This window comes from Coffea arabica, chromosome 2e, assembly GCF_036785885.1.
Source record: "Coffea arabica cultivar ET-39 chromosome 2e, Coffea Arabica ET-39 HiFi, whole genome shotgun sequence".
NCBI lineage: Eukaryota > Viridiplantae > Streptophyta > Magnoliopsida > Gentianales > Rubiaceae > Coffea > Coffea arabica.
The window spans coordinates 44,520,425-44,539,281 of NC_092313.1; the positions used below are offsets into that span (position 1 = coordinate 44,520,425).

The 18,857-nt window shown below is 34.7% G+C and overlaps 1 protein-coding gene across 24 annotated transcripts; it reads right to left on the bottom strand.

Annotated features, from left to right (window-relative positions):
- Positions 1-5,872: 5,872 nt before the first annotated feature.
- On the bottom strand, positions 5,873-16,896 carry LOC140037015 (uncharacterized). Of its 24 annotated transcripts, none has more exons than XM_072080528.1 (11): positions 11,960-16,882; positions 11,825-11,875; positions 11,448-11,507; positions 10,428-10,508; positions 10,274-10,321; positions 10,115-10,161; positions 9,920-9,981; positions 9,431-9,534; positions 8,634-8,859; positions 8,326-8,417; positions 5,873-6,173 (listed from the first exon to the last, which is right to left on the bottom strand). In XM_072080528.1, the coding sequence occupies exons 6-10, from the start codon at positions 10,135-10,137 to the stop codon at positions 8,389-8,391; spliced, it is 444 nt and encodes a 147-aa protein (XP_071936629.1). In that variant the 5' UTR covers positions 10,138-10,161; positions 10,274-10,321; positions 10,428-10,508; positions 11,448-11,507; positions 11,825-11,875; positions 11,960-16,882; the 3' UTR covers positions 5,873-6,173; positions 8,326-8,388. The 24 variants fall into 24 exon arrangements, 12 of the variants coding, with proteins under 12 accessions (XP_071936629.1, XP_071936630.1, XP_071936628.1 ...); XM_072080529.1 differs by having other exon boundaries at positions 10,428-10,513; XM_072080527.1 differs by having other exon boundaries at positions 10,428-10,692.
- Between the last annotated feature and the right edge of the window lie 1,961 nt (positions 16,897-18,857).

The following is an 18,857-nucleotide window of genomic DNA, read 5'->3' on the forward strand; positions in this document are numbered from 1 at the left end:
CAGCCTTTTGTCATGAATGGTCGAATTTGGACCTACACAATAAATCACACAATTAGCATTTGTAGGTATAGAATCACTTGACAGCTTACCATTCACATTCACAAGATAAGGATCTTCATAGTGATGCTCAATCAGGTTACAAAAGTCCCGAATATGATTGTGCAAAGTTACAAAATACATTGCAAGTTGTTGTTGGTATGGCCTATCTTGCACAAATGGAGCAAGATCGAGATAGGTAGCTTTTGTACCTTCAAATTGAAGAATAAAATCAGGTTGGAAGGAATGAGAATTTGGAACAATGAGGAAAGAATTATCACTAACGAAATAAGAGGGAAGTTTATAACAAGTTTCAAGTGTAGAAACTCCCTTTGAAACTTCATTCGGATCACCAACAAACAAATCAACTCTAGGTGAGAGATTGGTCACTTGTTGATAACAAAGAGATACCACACTTAAAGCACAAACTCCATGAAAGCTCTTCAATTCTCTAAAGGATGTAGGAATGGAGCATTTTAAGACCAAGGCGATTGCACTTTGCTTAACCTGCATAAAACAAGAAACACTAGACAATGCAAAGTTAAGATGGTTAGTACAATAAGAAGTTCACTTCACATCCTTAGATTGTACAATAGATATCGGCTTTCTCTCTTGTTTTTCTCACATCATCTGGTATACCTAAGCATGACCAAACCATGGACCTAAAACTACACATGGAGGCCATGATGGAAGAATTCAAGCAGAGTTTGGATGAAGAGTCACTTCAAACCTTAGGTCATGCCGTATAAGCTCAAGATAAACCAAGCTCAAGCATTGAAGGAATTGACTGGGAGGATCCTTGCAAGACTACCAAGATATTGCTTACAATTGAAGGTGCAAGTGAGCAAGCCTCAAAGGGAGGATTGGGCCTCGATTAAGTAGCTCTTGTTGAGCTTAGCTTCGGCCATTAGTACTTTAGTTAGTCATTAAGTTAGTTAATTAGTAGGTTAACTTTCAGCCAAGAGAGACCCAATGGGCTGGCCGATTTTCCCTTAATGTTTTCCAAGCTTTATTAGGTTTAGTCAAGGCTATAAATAGCCCTAAAACTGATGTTACATTTAGTTTTTCGATATTATTCAATAAAAATTCCAGAATTTCATCCATTGATTGTGGCAAATTCCTTTAGCTTGTGAAAGCTAGTTTGAACATCCTAGAGTTGATCCTAGGTTGTTAATTGACTTATCAATCAAGCAAACACACTTGATTGTGGCGTCCTCTACCGTTGAATTCGTTCTTGAGTGGTCCAAGTTTGGGTTCAACTCCGTCAATTCTGCAACGTGTCCTCTAAGATCCTAAGATAGCTTCCGCGCTCACATCAATTTCCTTCCAAGGTGGATCTCTTAGATGACCACAATTTTGCCTAAGATAGTTCCCCTCTGTGCCAGTCACAAGTTTGATAGTGTAATGCAAAGTTGTCGTTAGTGTAACGCCCCCACTTCTCCCTAGAGCGAACCCAAGGGTATTCGCGGAACGCCTGCCTAACTCTCGCTAGGATTCGATATAAGTCAAATTTAAACTTAACGATACACTACCAATAATAAAAGCCAAAATAAAGAAAAATCACTTCCTTACATAAATATTCAAATCTTACATCACAAGTTACCAAATGTACATCAACTTTCCCCAAAATACCACCACTAGAAGTCGACTAATCAATTACATCCCAAGATTCTAATCAAATTCTTTCCATTCCGAGCTTCTGTTAAGGAAAACAAACTAATGGGGTGAGCTAACGCTCAGTGAGGCCAAGAAAATCATGCAAGCACGTAATAGAGCATGGGAGAAAGTCGAGACAATAATAAACAAATTGCAAGTAGTTAACATTTCAAGTAGGAAACGCAAACAGAAACAATTCAAGGATACTGTAGCTCTCAGGAGCTAAATTCCACACAGCTTGGTCAAGGTCTTGATCCAAATCCCACGTTGACTCTCCATCAACCGCGCAAGTATAAAATCCGTAGGACTCCACTTTCCCCAGATTCCCGTTCATCGTTACACCCCCTATATCGAGCCCGCTCGTCAAAAGTTTTGATATTACTCGAGTATATCGTGGCAACACTACGCAAGTATGCCAAGCAAGATCTCTCCAATAGATCAAACTTTATGATTTTCTCATGGCACACCAAACTTCTCGACCAAACCCATGCCGGCTCGAGTCACAAGGTTAGCCTATGAGTTTGGGCGTCCCCCACGATTACAAATATAAGTCGATGAGATTCACTCCAATCGACATAGCCAACACAAGTATAATTTCACGTATGAGCAAATCGATTATTTAGTCAAGTAAAAGAGAACGAGTGCAATAAAGTACACACTCGATTCAACAAATTCAATTCACATATTCAATAAGAAGTATTTCAAGTATTATGCAACAAATCATGCACTTGATACTCACCAATTCAAAACAAATGAGTAAGTGCAAATAAGGTCTTTAGTTGTTCGCTCCGAGATTCTCTTCAAGATCCTCTTGAGTGCCTGAAGAAATAATGATCAACCATCACTCACATATACACACAACCACTTATCATAAAAGGAAGAAAGTACATTTGCTTAGACATAGGATAATCTCTTAAAAGAGAACTTTAGTCTCTCGAAAATCGAGATTTAAAAGTAAGGATTTAAAGTCACAAGGAAAACTTATATCCTCCACGAAATGGAGTTTAAAACGATCTATCAATATCAATAGAAAGTGACAAGTTCTTAAAAGCTCATTTCCTACGAAATCAAAAATTTTCAGCTTTACGCAACAAAACTTGGAAAATTAGATCTTGAGTTTGGTACGTCCAAAAATAGAAAAATTTATACTGTTGGAAACTAGATTAAAAGTACTAAAAGTTCCCAGAAGACACTTTTCCAAGATTCCAAAAATAAAGCATTCAAATTTCAACTCAAAGTTACAGATTCAAGAAGACAAGACAGAACCAGTCTTGGTTTTCAGCAATGTTTGGAAATTCGGGAAAATTCACAAAAAGTGAATCAGTCTCTGAAATTTATAACACAATAAGAGTTTCAAACCAAATTTCAAACACAACAAGCGGAACTAAATTCAGAGTTTTGAGCAACAAGATATAATAGTTTGAAATCGGCTGATTTTTGAAACCTGATCAGTGGATTTCCAGATTGAAGAGCAATCTATGGGGCATTTTTTGGGTATCGAAATGATATTGAAATTATGCCAAATTTGGTACACTTAAACTTTCATATATGGACTACCTCTCTATCAAAATTAGGCAAAAACTCACGCTGAAATGCAGTTAACGAAACGCCCAAAGTTTGTGAAATTTCTCAAAGCTAATCCGCTAACCCTATCTCTCTTTCTTTTTCAAAAGTTTTGTTCAACGAAATCAGTCCCAATTCTCTCCATTTTTGAACCCAAGATTCCTGAAACATTTAATGAGCAATTGATGGGTAAATGACACTAAAATTTTCGAAATAAAACACCCCAAAACAGAATTGACCATTCGGTCAGCAGGGAAGGAAAATTTTCCAGTTTCCAGCTTTGACATAGTTTGGAAATCAGACCAAATTTGACTCTACACAAGTCCAAATTGAGAATGGTTTATGGCGTTAGAAACTAGGTTCAAAATGCTACAATTCACTAGAAGACATCGTTTTAAAAATCTTTTCACAAGTGGGACAAAATCGAGCCACAAGATGCAGCTTCCCAATTTCTCTCGGACAGACTGGCATAACAGGATAGTCTACTTTGCCGACTCACTATGATTTGCTCAAAACAAACTAGCAGGGGATTTTTATACCATTTGAAAGCTCTGAATGTCTAGTTTTGAATGCCACAAACGGCACTCAATTTTGACTTTTGTACAAAGAGTTATGGTCAAGCAAAGGACCACTGTCCAGTTACCCTGCTAGCAATTTCCAGATTTGAAACTTTTCCCAAAACTCAAGTTTTGTGCAACCATTCGACACGATTTTTGAAAGGCACTTTCTATACACATAATACAACATATATCCATCAATTTAACAGTCCACCATGGATCAAAATTTCGAAATAAAAACAGAACAACATGAACAGAATTTCGGCCAGCTTTCCTCTCACAATTTTTCGAACTTTCTCTCCACTTTCTAACCATAATCATCTCATTCATCACATAAACAACCATAATCAAACAATCAAGTCTCAAGTCAGCTACCTAGAGGCCTAATCAAGACAGCTAGCCTATGATTTAAAGCGAGAAATAAAGTTCCTCAAGTCCGCTAGCCTATAAACGCGATTAGGGTTTTAAACCCATGAAGATTAACCGTTAAACTTTCGATAAATGGAAAGATTAAAGAGATGAAGTGATTACCCTTTAAACCTAGATGAATACTAGATTTTTCCACCAAAATTTCTCCAAGAAACTCCACAAGATTGCTTCTTTCTCCTAGCTAGAGTGAATCTCCAAGAGGTTCGATGGTTAGACGTTGATTTGCGAGCCAAATCGAAGCTAGAAGATGAAGTTCCTTTCTTCCCTTTTCTTCCCCTTTGGGTCGGCCGAATGAGGTGAGAGATATGAGGGTTTGGTGTGGTGAAACTTGTGAGAGAAGCTTGGATGAAAAGTGGTTATCAAGTTTGCCAAAAATTCAACTTTGAATAGTTGGCGAAATAGGGTTTCGTACCACCACTTTCTCTCTTGTTTGTTACACTCATGCACTAATTCTCCAAGGTACTTCCTCTAACATTTTAATTACTCATACTTATGAGTCTAATACTAATTCCTCAATTCTCCAATTAATCACGCGGTGCGACTTTCGAGAAACTATCGACGTGCGTGCGATAAAACGAAAATTTGAACTCACTCACCTCTAATCCCTCAATTAACTTTTCTTAGTCTACTATTGATCATTCTTAATTCTCCAAGATTAGTGCACTTTCGGACCGAATATTGCCTCGAAAAACGTGCATTCACTTATTCTCGCTAAACAAGTCGCAGAAAATTAATTTTGCCAACGGGACATTTTAAAATATAAGTGAGACATTGTTCCATGAAAATGAATTTAAAATGATTGAAATAAATTATTCGGAGAAAACGGATGAATAAATGATTAAATAAGCCAGTAAAATAAGATAAAATAAGAAAATTTTCAGGTATTCACAGTTATGAAAAAATAAAAAAATGAAAAATGGATATCCCCTATATAATACGGCTGCTAATTTTCAAAAGCCTCAGAAGTGACATTCTTCTAGTGCTTCCCATACCTAGCAGATGTTCACCATACTCGTGCATGGTGAAAACTACAAGTGTGCCGAATATTGATTAGTAGTTATCAATGCTATCTATGATAATAAATTGTATAAACATTGTTTGAAGTATGTTAATGTGTTAAATTTTTTAAGATAAACTTAGTCATAAATTAGAACAATGTTTTTGGTTATGGAACTTTGAATAGGGCTACTTGATAGCTGAATTATAGCAGGGTACATGTCAGTTTTACTATTGGCCAAAGGGAAATATTAAGTGTGTCATATTGGGATAGTTATTTAGCAAAATAAATGTACCATTACCTAACAAATGGGTGAACATTAGGGTGATGTTTTGCAGATACTCTCATGAAAATCATTTAGGTGCATTTAATGTAACAAATGGGTAAATACTAAGGTGATGTGCAAATACTCTATGAAAATCATTTTGGTGCTAATAGGTTTCTAACCCTTTCGATTCAATGCTGCAATCCTGCATCACGGATGATGTAAAAGTTCCAACCCTTGCACTTCAATGCTGCAATCCTGCATCACGGATGATGCAAAACTTCACTCCGTACAAGTCTACAACCCATTTCATAAAAATCACCAAATAAAAAGCAGGAAATTAGAAGGACATGGAACAATCACAATGAATAAACAAAAGGAAACTGAGGCTCATCTATTGATCTTTAAAATACAAGACTAACATTACAAGAATCTCCATCCAGATGTAAATAATCTCGTTTTATGTACAAGAGAATGGACAAATTTGTTAGACATGCTCAATTACAATCAGACTTGCTAAAAAAAGTAGCTTGTTAGTTCACAAAGAAACCAAGGACAGCATCACATGGTCATCCCGCTGCCTTGCCTTTTCTTGAGCAGCATCATCGTCATCATCTTCCTCTTCACCAGGTCTCAAGCTATCCTTACCCAATGTGGTAGCAGTCATATTCTGTAATAATCAACAACCAAAATCCGAACAGCTGTTTTCATTCTACCCACTCCAACATCTAAGTTAAGCAGATGCATGTCATTTGTTTAAAATACAATATTCTTGATTAGTCATATACCAAGGCAACAAAAGCAAGGAAGCCTCTCTAACATGCTCGAACATCTATTAGTGTTGACAAAACCTTGTAGATGACCTATTAGTCCACTCATTTAGCAGAAAAAACCAACTTATTGCAGGAAATCAACAAATGTTTCCTCCCTTGTTATTATCATTATTAATGTTATTATGATTTTAGGCTACAATCAACGACTCAATAAAGAAGACAGCCTCCTAACATCATCCAAAGTTAGAAGTTACCAAAGAGTCATGAGAAGTTAAATGTATAGTGTCTGTGCATGTGTGTGTGTGTGTGTGTGTGTGAGAGAGAGAGAGAGCATTTGGCAGCAAACAGGGTGGAGTATAGTTAAGGTTCTCGGGTTGTGTTATGAAAGCTTACCATGAGCTCCAACTATTCCAGCCTCACCCAAGATGATAGGGGCTTGGCAAATGGAATAATTATCCAGCACCATGCAACCAAAACACCACCTTCCCCTTTCAAAAACCTAAAAGGTGAAGCACTGGAGGTACAAAAAGTTTTGTACTTGCCGGGAAGAACATACGGAGAATCACACTAACTAAACCTAAAAAATTCCACTAAGAAAGTCAATTCCTAATTAATTTCTCTACCTTTTCCCTTTCTTCTCATTTTTAAACAAACAATTTACTTTTTCCTGTAAAAGAAGGGTGGAAAGCCATAATGCTTTGGCGGAGGCAACAAATTGAAATTCACAATGTAGCAGGGCAAGTGACATTGCAAAATCTACCCAAACGACATCAAATCGATATGTACGATAGTTCATCAGAACCAAAATCGACCCAAATGACATGTACCCAGAAGTAGGTAATATATTTCAATGGGGTTGCTAGATTGAAGCTTCACATTTTAATTAGGACACGTGCAGTCAAAATCGAAAGAATAAAAGTATTAATAGCATAAATACCAATGAAATGGAGTAGTAGTGATGCAGCACGAAAACTTGGTAGGCACAACAGCTTTGTAGAAAAGCTTAGGTATTGAATATCACTGAACTAATAATAGCAACTTGGAATAGGATGGCAGAATATGCTTAAGAAGGTGAAAACTGATTGGTAATTCTAGGAATCACTCCTAGGAATCTTTAGGCCTCACACCTAAAGTTGGGATGTATCACACAGTCCTAAGGAAGACGTTAAGTCTGCAGGAAAATTTTATTAATGACCAAAAAACTGATTTCTCTTTGTAGAGAAGTGGTTATTTATAGACCTTAGAACAAAGCTCATTCCAATCCTAATTAGGACTCCTCACTAGAATAGAATTCTAGTAGAAAGCGAGAAAGCTAAGCTTTCTTATTCTCTATAACAACTAAAATACTAATTACCAAAAATAACTACTAAACTGAAAATTACCATAAACATAAAATTCCTGCAGCTAATTTCAAATTACTAAAATACCGCTGCCGGCAAAAATCAGAAAATAAACTCCATGGAATTCAAACCAACTCCCAAGTTGGTTCCTTGTCATCAAAAGCATGCCAAATCAATGCTTGGGCATTCGACACATCCTTCCCACGTCTCCTATAAACCTTAGTGGATTTTTGCCACCTATCTCTATCAAGTAGTCATTGGGCTTCCAATCCCAGGCAATTTTAACATGACAGTCCTACTGGTTTCAGAAACAAACGAACTCAAAGCAGCTGATGATTGCTTATTCTCAATACAATGTCCCTATATCCCTCTGCTTTAATCTCTGTCATCTCCTTCAGATCATCACCTCCGAAAGATCAATTATTTGCTAAATTATAGCCCCAATAAAAAATCAGCATGCTGAAGTTAAAAGAAATATGAAATATAAATTGCGTAATGAAGTTCCTTCATGTTTAGCCTTTTGTAGAAGGAAAAAGAAATAAAGTCAAAGATAAGAAAATCTCATCCATGTTCAGCCTTTTGTAGAAGGAAAAAAATAAAGTCATAGATAAGAAAAATCTCATTTCACTGTGGAGTTTTTCACAGAGAGTTTCCCATCCCAGAATAATCAAGTCCATTGAGACATACAACGAAGGAAGTATGGATATACCTCTTGCTGCTAAAATGAAGCTTTTACAAGTAAAGCAATTGATTCTTAAGGCCTCTAGCAGAATTACCACCACTTCCCTTTCATACTTTCACCTAAAAAGAAAACAATCCAAAATAGGTAAGCTAAGAAAAAATAAGTTTATAGAAACAAAAGAAGAGCCAATTCTTGGATGGATGCAATGACGAAAATTTTTAGGTAATGACTACAGCATAAATGAAAGAGAAAAATTATAATTATGTCGCAATTTGATCCATTTTCCGGTCAATAATACATAATTTAGTCTTTAAGAAAAATGATAATTTACTTACTGCTCCTAGTTAGTATTTGAGACATCTCATAGATTGCCTTTTGTGAGTCAACAGTCAACATACAACTGCATAGAAGATACCTAAAAAAAAAATTAAATAGTCCAGTGCAAAGGAACCAAAAGCAAAAAAAAACCTGAATCTGACGATAACTCCCACTTACTAAGCTTCTGGATAGTCTTTTTGCAGGTGTCCATTTTTCTTGGTCACTCGACAGAGACAGAAGAAGCTAAAGATCTCAGGAGAAAAGAAATTGATTAAATCACTAAAGGCAATGAAAAACCTTAAAAGTGGAGAGAATTCACGTCTCATCCCATTTGATCAGGAGCCCTCAAGAAACAATCTTCTATCTTTATTCAACCATAATTTCAAAATTTTACTTCTTCCAATGATTAAGCAGTGTTTATCCGTTGCGTGTATTTTTATTGTCTCAATCACTAATGCAAAGGCAGCACGTCAGAAAGAACCCAAACAGCCAGGAAAAATACAAAGAAAGAAAGAAAACTTCTATGGTGCTTTAATCCAAGGGGAGGTGCCTTGATCACAGTTTCAAATATGTTGAATAGAAAGAGGTAAAAAGTTTAATCCGAGGCATATAATCAATTAAATCACTTCCTAAACACAGAGGAAAATCAAAACAAACAAATGAAAACCATGCAAAAACAATTCATTTTCGACTAAACAATGATACTTTAAAGAACTCTCCAGGATCCCAGGGAAGAAAAATGTCAGAGGATAGCTAACACAAAAACTGTTCTCATCTGAAGTTAATATCTACCCATTGACTACCCCAAGTCTACCTTGTGCAATAAATTACAGCGCAAGCACCATGGCCATCCTCCCACGTGATCAGTGTTTGCATGATAGTTCATCACCACCAAAATCAAACCAAATGACATGTAGCCTGATGATGTAGTTATATATCTCAATGAGATGATTAGTACTAAAATAAATGCAGTCAAAATCCTGAAAAGTTATAAAAACTACTAGAATAAGTACCAATTAGATGGAGAAGTAGCAGTTTGGCTTCTAATATTGACAATTTTAACGTGACACTGCCACTGAAATGACAGCTAGGGAGTTAAACCAACTAAAATGTATCAAATATTTACCAGACACAGGAACAAGCTCAGAGGATAGAGCAGTTTTCTGCTATATTCCACAAGAGCCATTATGTATAGCCTTAAAGATAAATTCTTCACCAGAAATCCCACAAATTTAAAGAAACCCACCTAGATATTATCTTCATCAGTCAAAATAAAAGTACTTTTCAGATCCATAAAGCTTACCATTCATCCACTGAGGAAAGTTAGTTATCGAAGGCAAAATCTTCAAACTTGCATACACAACACTGGAAAAACAAACTAATCACAAAACTAAAGGGAAAAAAAGGTTAAGAAAGTAGGAGCTCCAAGCAGTCAGACATTTGCATCTTTGTTATTTTTGCTTAAGAAAAAAATATGGGTTGAGAGCTAAAGGTTTACCTTCTGAACTTGAATTCCACCATTGAAGTTTAAAAGTAGGGCACAAACTGACGCAAGAAAAATTTTCTGAAATTTGTCAATAATAGTCCTAAAAAACGACAAAAAAACGTACCAATGGAAAAAAAAGGTTAAAAATCTATTGAAAGTCAAAACTCCTACCTTTAATCTCAGATCATTCCACATCTTAGCAGAGTGAAGTTCTTGCTCCTGTGGTTAGAGAGTCCAAAAGAAAGAGAAAAAGATCACTGACAAAAAAGAAAAAAGAACAAAACAAAAAAAGACAGTAAACATGGCAAAAGGGGAAAGAAATTACCATGCTTATATCATGGAAATTATTCAGATGATGGAGATGAAGAATCAGTCATCTTCCTCCTCCATCCTTGTCTCCCCTTCCCTGTTCTTCAAGAGAGGGGGATTGGGGATTAGTGGCAAAGGGAGGAGAAATGGGTGAGACAAACAAGTCATCTGACTTCTTTTCCCTTTTGATCGCGCCGGGTGGTTGTTGGGGGGGGGGGGGGGTACACAAAGAACGCGGGGGAGAAAATCTATCCCATATCCAAAGTAAAGTACCTTTTTTCCTATAAAAAAAGGAGAAACTTTCTAGAAAACTCACGTGAAAAGCACATGCAGAGGACACCCATCCTTTTGGCAACTAATATTCTTGCTTTTATACTATCATTTTTTAACATCCAAAGTAATCCTTTCAGACTCTCAGATCCGTTTTTTTTTTTTTTTAAAAGAAGAAACTTTCTACAAAAGCTCACATGAGAAGCACATGTGGAGCACGACCATGCCGACATCAGTGGAAGTAGTGAACAGCATTGCGAAGTCATGTATCTAAAGCTTTACAACATGCATTCTCTTGTCAGTAGAGTCTTGCGAGTTTTTATCTGCCGAAGATTCCTGATTATGGATATGGAAGTCAGAAGTCAGGAGCTATTCAACTCCTGTTTTGAGTGTTTTTCCTCATGTCCTGTAAATGTGGAAACGCCTAAAGTGCTTTTTGCAGGGTAAGACTGCAGTTATGTGATTTTGCATATTTTGCTTGTTCAGCATGAATTTTATGCAAAATGAATTTACAGTCAAGGTAGGAAAATTAATGTTATAGAATTAAGGAGTTAAAACCAACTAAAATGCATCAAATATTTGCCATACTCGGGAACAAGCTCAGGGGATAGAGTAATTTTCTGCTATAATGCACAAGAGCCAATATGCATAGTCTTAAAAGCACAAGATGAAATTCTTCACCAGATATCCCACAAATTTACAGAAAGACACCTAACTATTATCTTCACAGTCAAAATAAAAGTACTTTTCAGTTCTAAAAACTTACCATTCATCCAGAGGAAAGTTAGTTATCACAGACAAAATCCCCAAACTTGCACCTACGAAACTGGAAAAACAAAGTAATGACAAAACTAAAGGGAAAAAAGAAAAGAAAGAAAAAAGATGTCAAGAAAGTAGGAGCTCCAAGCAATTAGGCATTTGCATCTTTGTTGTTTTTGCTTAAGATAAAATATTGGTTGAAAGGTAAAGGTATTAGCTTCTGGGCCCACTGAAATATAAGAGTAGGGCAGAAACTCACGTGAGAAGAATTATCTGAAATTTGTCAATAATGGTCTAAAAGAAACCACAAAAAAACGAACTAATGCAAAATGAAATAGTTTAAAAAACTATTGAAGGTCAAAAAACTCTAGATATGCAAGGTACCTTTGATCTCAGATTATTCCGCATCTTAGCAGAGGAGTGAAGTTCTTGCTTCTGTGGTTAGAATGTCCAAAAGATCACTGATAAAAATGACCCAAAAAAAGAGACAATAAACATGGAAAAGGGGCAAGAAATTACCATGATTATATCACAGAAATGATTCAGATGATGGAGATGAAGAGTCAATTATCTTCCTCCTTCATCCTTGTTGCCCATTTCCTGCTCTTGAAGAGAGAATTTTAGAGGGATGGGATGAGAAATGGGGAGACTAGAAGTCATCCGACTTTTCCCTTTTAGTCTGGTGGGTAAACGAAGAACATTGGAGGAGAAAATCTATCCCATATCCAAAGGAATCCTTTCAAACTCTCTGATCTGACTTTTTTTTTTTTAAAGGAGAATCTTTCTAGAAAACTTGTGTGAGAAGCACATGGGGAGAAGAACCCTGCTTTTGGCAACTTCTATTCTCACTTATATACTATCATTTTTAGTAAGCAAAGAAACCAGATAAGATGCATATCATCAGAGGTTGTAGAACAGTAGCTCCATACTATGCTAAGATTTTCTTCACGCTATACAACCACTGTTAAGTTTAAAGATTAGTGTTAGCTAGCAGAGGCTCTAACTCCAAAAGCTTTGTTAACGTTGAGCTCAAGTCCAACTGCAAATTTAGATGCCAAAATTCTGTAACATCAGATGAAGAGCAAATGAAATGCAAAAGAGCATCACCATTAGTAATGACAGCAAAAGAAAGGACCATACACTACTAATAATTATTATTATCTTAGTTCCTTCCTCCACCCTGACTCCTGCGATCAAATATCTAAAATAGACAAGATGAAGAATTACAGTCAACTACACCGTAGGGAAACATGACTAACCCCCTGCAACTGATTTTCTCCCAGAGTCATGTTTCATTCATTTACAAACCCAAAACATAAATTGCATCCAGCATATTTATGTGCCTTTTTTTTAGCAAGATCCGTAAGTTCAATAAAACTTCAATAAATTGCATGCTTAAATAGTCATGTTCAACAAAACTTTAATACACAGGTAAGGGGCCTTCTCCCATTACTAAGCTCAATAAGATAGAGCATGGTCCCTATTCTTTAACTGAAAAAGGCGAGTTAATACCAACATTTGACAATCTCATCATGCCCTCATCAGGACTTTTCACTCCTTAATTGCCATCCAGCCAGAATGAACTCTACAAAAATCAATCCTTCTGCAAAACCCAGCCCATTCTGATAACATTTGTCACAGGTCTGTCGTGAACCCAAGAAGCCTACTTTCTATGCACCCAGCAATATAAAACATTGAGGCATACACCTCTTGCGCAACCAAAATCAAGGACCAAAACCAGAAAACAGCTAAAACTGACAACGGGGAATGATGAACAAGGAGCATTTTACTAAATAAGAAAGCAATAGCCCCAAAAGGTTTGCAGGTAGCCTAGACAAGAATCCTTCTCAAAGGACATCCAACATAATCTCTGAATGAAAAACAATAAATGGAGCCATTAGTATTACCACTCTTAGCATCCGTAAAGGAAGAAAATCAAATATACCACAAACCACGTATTAAAGCGTCTTGTGAAAGCAACCATACATGAGGCAATGCTTTAAGATATGATGAAAAGGAAATCCAGTTTCCTGATAGCACCAGCCTATGGTGAAACAACTTCGAAGATATTGCTTTGTCCGGTACTTATTTCTCAGAGCAATAAAATGATAAATAATGTGGTAAAATATCAACTTCAAAAGAAAATAAGAATCAAGGTAGCTAGAGATTAAAGATGTAATCAGCATAATAAGAGAAATCTCCATGCAACTGTACCAGAAAGAAGCATCCCCAAAAGTTAAAGAAGAAAGCAGTTAAATTCTCAATGGGGAAATAATACATAATAATAAGTTTACATCATCATAAAGAACAAAGTTCGTATAGGACAGGTCAATAAGCTTTTTTACACATCTGAATCTTCATCTTCAGTTGAAAACAAATCACCCATCTCAGCCCCTCACATCAACCATTTGTACTTGGAAGCAGAAAGAGTTCATTAGTTCGACCTCAACTGCAAAATGCCACTGGCCATATATATCTTACAACTGGACGAAGGCTAAATTAATCTTCATCAATAATTAACATTATAATTTGCACCTTATCTATTATATTCCTTCTATCCCAAACAGTCTTGGTAATTAGGACCCTTTTGGTTTGAATTCAATCACTATAAGCTACCAACAAGATAAACTGCTGAATATAAATTGATTTTGATGAAAACCAATAAAGTGTTTGGTTGTGCTAATATTTTTCAGGAATGCAGTTTTAGAATTTATCATTTTCTTTTTTTTTTTACTGCTCTTTTTTTCCCCTTCTTGCGCTTTGGCTTTCTCCTTCACCAGCAGCCCAACAGTATTAGCCAGCACTTGACACAACATCCATCTCTGACTATGTAAACTGGAGGCCCATGCTAGTACTTCACAATCATTTTTGGCTTCAAATTCTTTTTTCATAATCATTATTTGTTGTCCTAAATATCAAAAGCTGGCCTAAAACCTTTGACACAGAACCACAAAGCCCCTCTGAGATGCTGCAATCGATGCACCAAATCCCCCCACCCCCTTTTCTCAGCTGAACACCAAATCTGATAAAGAACATAAAAAGTCCACACACCTAGGAACCATAATATTTCAACAAAGCCATTTCAGATCTACTTAATTTAAGATATTAGAACCCCCACAAAATGCATTAAAAATCTCCTCATAGCATCTTAATCACCAATCAAATATCTTCTTTCTGGCAATCTCATGTTGCCGTTCCCTCTGCCTCCAGGGAATTTTTCAAGATCAGATACTTGCAGAGAAAGTTGATCGAGCACAGAGATGAGAGAATAGATTGGGCCAAAAAGGGGTGGGAGGGAGGGGGTTGCAAGGGGAGCGGAAAGAATGAAGCAGAAAAGATTGTGCACAATCTTCATTTTTTACATTTTCGACAATAAATTAAGAATGCCTGGGTAATCAAAATTAGGGGGAGCAAATTCGGTACATACCGAATTCGTACTCGATTTCAAATTCAATGTGGTAATTTGAAATCAGCTATCCGGTAATTAGGTACAAAAGCGGTATTTACCAAAATCACCGAATTCTAATGTGGGATGAAATAGGTAATAAGATTTTCAATTTGGTAATAACCGATTTTGAATTCAAATTCGGTAAAATGAAATAGGGTACCATATTACCGCATTCGAATACCAAATTAGATTATAAAATTATATAATTTATAGGCAAATGCTATATAGTATTACTATATTATATAGGTAAAAGTTATTAATAATAGATAGCATATAGTATTATCATGTACCTATAATAATAAATATATATAATGGTTTACAATATACTATTTTAGCATTTGTTATATGATTATAATAATACAAATATACATAACTATAATACTTATCCGTTTATACATAACTAAAATTAGATAATAAGTATAAGTATAGTACTAAATATTACAGATAATTAATAATTAGAATTTAGACATTGATTCATCATTCATGTTTGGATTATTAAATATTTGAATGTGTAACTTTTAATTTGCAAGTATTCATTTACTCTAACATTACATTACATATATAATATGTAAATTAATATTCTCAAATTACTAATCTTGTTTCAACATAGACAACTAAACACTATGATTAAGCAGTCTAAGCGAATGTATGTGAATTACATGTCAATATATTAGTGTATTAGCATTCACCATTGAAGGCGATCAAGTTATTTGCAAATTAAGCATTTAAGCTATATAAAAAAAAAAAGAGAACAAATGTGTGTGCAATGCAACATATAATTAGTAAATTATAAGTGACTAATTGTATACAACTACACAAGTGAGTCCCATTTTAATTATATGGAAATTACTATCCAATTCGGTTATAATTGATTTCATGACCGTTTCCGAATTCAATTCGCTAACTGAATGAATTGAATTATTCCCAATTTGAAATTGAAAGCGATTTAGAGTTTTACAAGTGAAATAATCCAAAAAATCGAATTCAAATAACCGAATAACCAAATTTGTACCAAATGCACACCCCTAATGCTTTGTGTTTCTTTATACTTTGAAGGACAAAATACACTTTACCCCCTGTGGTATAGCTACTTTTTACATAATCCCCCTATCATTTCAAAAGCTATATATAACCCTCTCATAGTTTGGATTAAAGTGTTAAAATAACGGAAATGATTATTCGTAACGAAACCTATAAAAATATCAAAATTACCCTTGTTTGAAAATTAAAATGGCTGAAGTGACGAAAATATATAAGCATAATATACATGACACTCTAACCCGTATAGTTTTATGTTTTACCATATAACTCCCTTATGGTTTAATACTTTATCATATAACCCCCTTGTGATTTTCAAAATATATACATAACCCCCTATGATTAATAAATAATTTTCAACTTTACATAGAGGTATTTTTGACATTTTAGTTGACTCCGTTGAATTACAAATTCCGTCACTTTGACACTTTGATCCAAACTATAAGGGAATTATGTATAACATTTGAAACCATAAGGGGTTAGGGGTGTGCATTCGAAACAAATTTGGTTATTCTGTTATTTGAATTCGGTTTTTTCAATTAGTTCAATTGTAAAACTCTAAACCGCTTTCAATTTTGAATTGAGAATAACCAAATTCATTCGGTTACCGAATTGAATTCGAAAATGGTCATGAAATCGGTTATAATCAAATTGGATAGTAATTTCTACATAATTAAAATGGGACTCACTTATGTAGTTGTATACACTTAGTTATAATTTATTAATTATGTGTTGCATTACACTTACATTTATTCTTATTTTTTATATAGCTTAAATGTTTAATTTGCAAATAACTTGATTGCCTTCAATGGTGAATGCTAATACACTAATATGTTGACATGCAATTCATATACATTCATTTAGACTACTTAATCATAGTGCTTAGTTGTATACATTTAACAATATTAGTGATAGAGACTATTAATTTACATATTTTATATGTAATATAATTTTAGAGTATACTAATACTTGCAAATTAAAAGTTACACATTCAAATATTTAATAATCCAAAACATGAATGATGAACCAATGTCTAAACTCTAATTATTAATTATGTGTCATATTTAGTACTATACTTATACTTATTATCTAATTCTAGTTATGTATAAAAAGATAAGTATTATAGTTATGTATTATTACAATCATATAACAAATACTAAAATAGTATATTGTACATCATTATATGTATTTATTATTATAGGTACATGATAATACTATATGCTATCTATTATTAATAGCCTTTACCTATATAATATATTAATACTATATAATATTTACCTATATATTATATAATTTTATAAACTAATTTGGTATTCAAATGCGGAAATATGGTACCCTATTTCATTGTACCGAATTTAAATTCAAAATCGGTTATTACCAAATTGAAAATCTCATTACCTATTTCATACCACATTAAAATTCGATGAATTTGGTAAATACCGCTTTTGTACTAAATTACCGAATACCCGATTTCAAATTACCAAATCGAATTTGAAATCGGGTACGAATTCGGTACGTACCGAATTTGCTCACCCCTAATCAAAATGAACAAGTAAATGGTACTTAACAATCAAACCCATAGATTGTGCCCTATCAAATGCATTAATTCATACCCATTAGCCTTAAAAAGCAATAATAATGGGTGTAATTGCAGCTGAAACTCATTCTTGAAGCTCAAACCCACTTACTAAATATAAAATATACCCTCAGCTTACAAAGAATGTAATCTATTCTAAGTTAAAGAAGAAAAATTAACTGATGATTCCATAACTTGATATAAATAAATCACATAATTCCTCTGAGGCTCATTGTCCATTTGCTCAGATGCAAGATGAAATACTATGGAAAGCTTTTACTAGTTGTCTAATTCCTTATCAAAATTCAGTAGTTTGATTCAAATTACAGTGGTTCTTTCCTCCTGGAAATTTATCACTTTCAAGGGTCCTTCGATCCACTATTATATAAAGATAAATGCCACTTAACTAACCTAAATTATCTGCTTATTATAAAGTGGACATATTTTCATGTGTCGGTAATACAACCTAATTACTAATAAGCAAATAATGACAAAACCCACATATCTAACTTCGTATCCTATTACAACTTATATTAATTAACTTTCTGAAGGTCAAAATATAAGTTCACTATTTTACCTATCAGTACCCGTACAGCGACTTTCAATCTTCAAGAGACAATAACACACATCAGTAATGCCTAAGTGTGGGGATGGATACAGGGACTATGATTTTTTTTTTGGGGGGTGGGGGGGGAGGGGGGAAGAGGTGGGAAACACTTGCAGGAGATGTATATTTGTATTTTTGAGGGCCAATTCTTTCACAACTTTTAGGAGGGAGGTGTAATTTTATGAGGATATAAATGAAAGTTCCAAACTTCTGGAACGAATATGATAGAAATCATAAATTCAGCAGAGAGGAGATCTGTCTGGTTAGGTTTTTATCATTTCAACCACAAAGCATGCTTCCTCTATTGGAGGAATGACGCAAATACCCAGGAGGGTCATAATATGCATGTTGCGGGTGTCTCATGCACCAGATTTCCCTTCATTCATATGCATTAAAGTTACTTTTCTTGGTCAGGCCCTGCATATCCTGAAAGTTTATCTTCTCAACTCCAGCAGATTAAACATTCATTCTAAATGAATAATTTAAAAGAACATTGTTGATCCAATTTGAATTTGGTCAAGTTGGATATGTTTTGTGTAAGCCAATATATTGCCCTTAATGTTATTTGATACTAGTTATCTATAAAAGTTCTACACAACAGGTCTATTGGAAGGATATTAATAAAGTACATCATAATTACTAAAATTCCTCTCTTTTACTGTATAGCATAAGATGCTCGTCTACTCTTGTCCATCTTCTCGAATTTCAACATTATTTCTAATTCTAAAAAGTTTGCTTTCTGCAGACA